The sequence below is a fragment of the Chaetura pelagica genome, unplaced genomic scaffold (assembly GCF_000747805.2).
Source record: "Chaetura pelagica isolate M959 unplaced genomic scaffold, ChaPel_1.0 scaffold181, whole genome shotgun sequence".
Taxonomy (NCBI): domain Eukaryota; kingdom Metazoa; phylum Chordata; class Aves; order Apodiformes; family Apodidae; genus Chaetura; species Chaetura pelagica.
The window spans coordinates 1,464,418-1,469,903 of NW_009951992.1; the positions used below are offsets into that span (position 1 = coordinate 1,464,418).

At 38.9% G+C, this 5,486-nt stretch overlaps 1 protein-coding gene across 1 annotated transcript in view; it reads right to left on the reverse strand.

Annotated features, from left to right (window-relative positions):
• Positions 1-5,486, reverse strand: part of RSBN1 (round spermatid basic protein 1) — an 11,325-nt gene that overhangs the window by 3,192 nt on the left and 2,647 nt on the right. The window contains 3 exon segments of the mRNA XM_010002294.1: positions 3-21; positions 447-584; positions 4,493-5,163. Coding sequence (XP_010000596.1) covers positions 3-21; positions 447-584; positions 4,493-5,163 — 828 coding nt within the window.

Consider the following 5,486-nt stretch of genomic DNA (forward strand, 5'->3'; position numbering starts at 1 on the left):
AGTGCCCCAGGGCAAGGTCATCTAAAAGACAACAAAAACAAAACAACCCACAAAACACACATAACACAAAACACTGGGTGAAATAGAAAAATTAAATGTCACCTTTGGTAAAACTGGTTCAGATTTGCCCTCAGATGAATTGCATAAAAACTAAAGTAAGTTCGAGAGTCAAAATATAGTCCCAGCTAACTTTATTAAACTTAGTCTTTAGGCAAGTAGATTATGTACTGCCTATGATAAGCTATATTCAATTTTTTAATTATTCACACAACTGTAGCTATCTAATTCAGTACCTTTCATTCGGACAGTGCACCTCAGAAGCCCAAACAACAAGCTCATCAACAAACAAATTACTTTATGGTTTCTAATTACTTGGAAATAAGAAATGTAGTTATTGTTTAAATACTGATAGCACTCTGAACATAACACCACAATTTACTGCTTACTCTGAGAAATGGAGATTCTTCTAACATATCTAGAAACTCTGGGAAGTAGTCCCCAACTTCTTCATCCACTGCTCCAACAAGGCTGATCTGCCGCATGGGTCCTGCTCTGTAGGTTCCACAGCAGTACGTCCGATTGACCTGAGTGGCCAGGAAGGAAAAACACCAGTACAGGTTTAGGTCTGCTACAAGAGATGAACATTGATTGATATCACGCACTAGGCCACAGCCAAGATGAATCCTGGACTCATCTACACCTATTTCACCGGAGATGCCATCAGGAATATGCACAAAGACTGCTTAGAAGAGATGCCTGCAGGCAATCCCAATAGGAAAGAACTCCTGTCTGTACTACTGATAGGAAATACTTCTCAGTTTGAATAATAGCTAACTAGTATTTTACTAATTCAGTAACAGTTCAATGCTTCCAGGCTGACTGGAGAAAACTGACAAAGTTTCACTGTGACTCAGTCCTTCACCAGAAACATTAAACTCTGCTAATTGGTGTGGTTAACTGCTGCGTCTACATTCCAACCTGGGTACTCCTGAAATATATGCAGTCTTCATGCCAGTCACATCCTGTCAGCCTTTTCCCTATGACTGAAGTGAAAATCTAGATGTCCTTCACACAGTGGTTCTGATAACATTGCTAGAGCATATACACAGACTTGGACAAAAAGCTGAGGAAAGGAGAAGTCTAGCTAGAAATCCAGTGTTCATGTACAACAAAGTTTTTAGGGTCACCAGTTGCAATACAGCCTGAAGAAGCCTCACAGAAGACCCCTGTATAGCTCAAGGACTCTTGTCTCCCAGCCCCCCACAGCCACCAGAAGCCTCTGGGTGAGCACATTCACTTTGTTCTTAACCACACAGGTTTTAAGAACCAGACACAACCTTCAGAGGCTGTTTACTCTTTTGGCTTTCTCTTTTTGGAGAAAGTTACATCACCAAACCCCATTAGAACATTACTGGTAAAGGTCCATACCTAACAGCAGTCAAGTGGAACAGTTCCACCAGCAGCTGGAACACACTTCAGAGCAGCAATTATGGAAAACTGTGGCATTAGTGAAGTTCTGTGCACCTATGGGAGAGCTAAGGACTGAAACACTCTGGTCCTTAAGCCAGTTACTTTTAATTGCCTGGTACTATTTCAGTAACTGGAGACAGACTACTTCCATAAACCATCTGGTGAGATTCTCTAGTATTTCACAGGTGTTTCTCACACATTAAAATGAACTGTAATGTTTTCAAAGAGAACTGAAAACTAGATGCTTTAACATTTAATTTTTTATGCATTGGAATGCAATGAAAAAATAGAAATTAATTCAAGAGCCATAACAGAGATTAGAAATACTTCAAGGAAATCTTGGATTTCAATGTTTTGGTAATTTTAATAGAACTTAAAGAAATATATACACTTGAGAATTAAGTGTGACGAAAGCTTACAAATCACTGTTCTGTGATTTGAGTCTTGAAAGCTCTTAGTCCAAGTGAACAGTTCGAAACTGAAGCTTAGCTTTAGCACTAAAGGATCAGAAAAAATGAGCCTGAGCCAATACACGCAAAAAAAATCCAGAGAACGTCGAAGCTTCATTATTTTAATATACTGAAACCAAACACTTATACTACAAATACACACTGGAGTGCTTTGTTATAAACATTCAGTTTACATTGTTCTCACTGCCCTGAGAACAAAGAAATTCACCTTGCAAGGAAGTTAATCATCACTAGATTTGTATGAAGCCTTCCAGATTGCAGTCCTTATTTCGAATTGGAGACACTTCCTACTAAAATTCAGTTTGCCTGAAGAAGTACACAAACCAGCTGAATGCTGTACAAGCCAAAGATCACGTTGACTTTCAGTTAAACTGCAGTTTACAGATCAAAGTTCAATTTCTTGACACCAAGACTCCAGGACTCAAGACCTAATGCCTCAAATCCCTTCACCATAGCACAGTTCAGTACAGCAAACAAGTTTATGCATACAAACAGTTCAACCTAAAATGTAGGTGACTTTTAACTTTGATTGAAAATATCAGCATTACAGCACACAAAACTGTAACATGGTTAGTCCGCAAAGGCATTAACGTGAAGGGCTTTTGCACTGTACAGTTTCTCATACAGGAAGATCCAGAAGCGAAGCTTAGCTGATTTCCCAACAGGACTACCATGGAATAGCAGTAAAACAGCCAGACAGATCCTCCTCACACTCTTGAAGGGCATTTCAGCTTTCTCTAAAGATAAGCCAGCCTGCAAAACTTGAGATTTGGCAGCATGCAGCTACCATCGTTTAATCCACCATCCATCAAAACGCATCAATTTTAAACTAGAAACTTCAGCACCACCTGCATTCTCTGAAGAGTCTCATTTCAGCTGCCTGTAGAGTTGTGAACTAGACTTGTGTGTTTGCTCAGAGGGTGAGCCACACTCAGCCAAAGAGGATTAACTAGGTCATGCTGAAGCCAAGTTTAGAGAGATGTTCTGGACCAACTGAACCTTAAGTCATGACTCACTCTTAAATCAAGTTTAGACAGTACTTAAAATAGAATTAATTGAAATACCAGCACAGACTATAACCTAGGGAATCCTATTATTTATTACCATATATGCCTCACATACGTGTTTATAATACAAGCTTTTCATGTTCACAAGACTGAGACATTCACTAAGTAAAAGTGTAATTGCTAAATATCCAGTTGACACCGCTCAGTCATTTCAGGGGGTTACCTCATAATGATGTCATAGCACACAGATAAATCATTAATACAGAAGACTTTAAAACCTAAACTGCAGACAAGTTTCACATCTGCAGAGAACAAGTGTATTGTGCAAAAGTGTTCTTGGTAGCAGCAGCTCATGTGCTCAGACTGTTTATGGAGTACTATGAACTCTGATGCAGCTGTCAGCATGAAGCATCACTTAAACTAAGAAATAGAAGCTGATTTAAAGTAAGTGCTGCAGCAGCTATTCATTGTTGAACACTCATAAGTGTCAGAGTTACTAATTAAATGGTATCTATGATAAATGCTGCAAAGTTTCAAAGACACAGCAAGTAACCCTGCAGTAACTTTCTGTGAAGTAGTAACTGTTTTTCCCACACAAACCTTGCTTATGCACTTGGCAAACTCTGGATCTCTCCAAATCACCCATCCACGAGCACTACAACTTCAAAATCCATTGCTAAAGAATGTATGTTCCAAGGACTGAAATGCCCTCTGCTACAGCAGTTCAGGTTTCCAACAGGGCAACCAGTATAAGCAACAAAGGTCTTGAATAAAGACTTCAAAAGGAGGCAGCGATTTGAATCTGTTCTCAGACTCAACCCAGCAGGAAGAGGTTTCACTCCGTCAGAAACAAAAGTATCTAAACCTTGACATTGCTGCATATACACTGATACTTCTGAGCCTGATCAGAAGCTCAAATGCAAGGGTCATTCTGGTGGGAATCTTCAAATTAGTTTAGTGATTACTGTTGCATCCATTTAAGTTACATGGGAGATACAGTTTGAGAATTTAAGATAGTTTAAGCCTACTGTGGAAATTTAGGTTGTGTACCAAATTAAATCCTTTTTAAAAGGGAATTAAAAAGCCATTCTAGCCACCTCTCTGAAGTGGGAAAGTTTAAACACCCAGCATCAGCTACAGAGAGAAATCACAATGATAAACTGAAACCCAAAGGCACTGCAAAAAAACAGATTTATTGACTAGAAAAAGCAGTGTTAGTTTTTGCAATCTATACAACTCTTAATGAGACTTGCCTATTGTTTTGAACAATGTCACTGCTCTCCCAAGGCTAGAAGATAAACTGAAAGTCTGCAAGATGGCACAGCTGGCAGTGTCTAAACTGTGACTCAGTAGGCACAGAAGAGCTTTGAGCAGAAATAGCAATAAGCAACACAGCTGCAGTAGCCCCAACATCTTTTTTCATCTGCTTAGAAAAAAAAAAATCTATGCCTCACCTAATTTAAGAAAAAAAATTCCTGCTCTCAATTAATGAAATTAATCACATCTTGGCGTTGTGCAATTTTTATGCCTTTAAAAAGTTCTTACCTGAGAGTGAAAATTTGAAATCGTTGTTGTTTCAATATCTTTCTTGCCCAAAATTTCCATTTTCACTGGAGTGTTAGGAAAGTTAAAAGCAAAGTAATCCAGGAAGTCTGGTAAATAAGCAGCTGCTCCATGTACTATGGCCAAGGCATAGTAAGCTGCATTTTTATCGTTTTCACTGAATGACAACGCGAGGAACTCCTCTGCAAATCTCTCCATCTCCACTGGAGACAAAAATGAGAGTTCATCCATGTAAGCATGAAGGACCAGAGCACCACCATTGGACTGATGTTCCTCATGAATGAAGTTACTAAATTTAGTGCCAGTTTTCAAGAAGCTGCTACGGACAGAATGCTCCTGGTGTGTCACAAATGGTGTTTGTACTCCCTGGGGTATTCGATATTCCTGCATACCCAAATTCAGTCTGCAGAGCTGCTCATCGTTCAGATACCGGAAGGATTCCTTGTTCATTTCCAAGTTATCACATTGTCCTTGAGACAGAGTCTCCTTGTCAATGCGAGTGAGCCCAGCACACACAGTCTGCACTTCTTTGTTGTACATCTTCAGGCGTTTTCCCCTCATGTCTTCCCGATGTTTCTTTTTCTTTTTTTTCTTTATCTTCTTCATAATATGACTGTCAGCTTGCTGGGTTTTCCCGTTTTCATCTGGAGTTTCTATCAGCAACAATAAACAGAAGATTAGAGCTCTGCCATTGCAGTATATTCACCCCAAAATAATTGACCTCTCATTTGCTAAAGCTATACCTTCCCAGGAAGACTGAACATTAGCAACACCCTGATTTTTAATTTACAAGACTGAATTATACAACAAAAAATGCAGTACACCTATTATAGAAAGAAAGCCTTGAATTAAGGAAAACTTCCTTAACATTTTAGAAATATTTCCATTTTTAATAGACTTATTAGACTACCTTTAGAAGGAGTCCATATTTCAGAACATCTATAATTAAGTACATTAATAACCTCTGACACTTGAG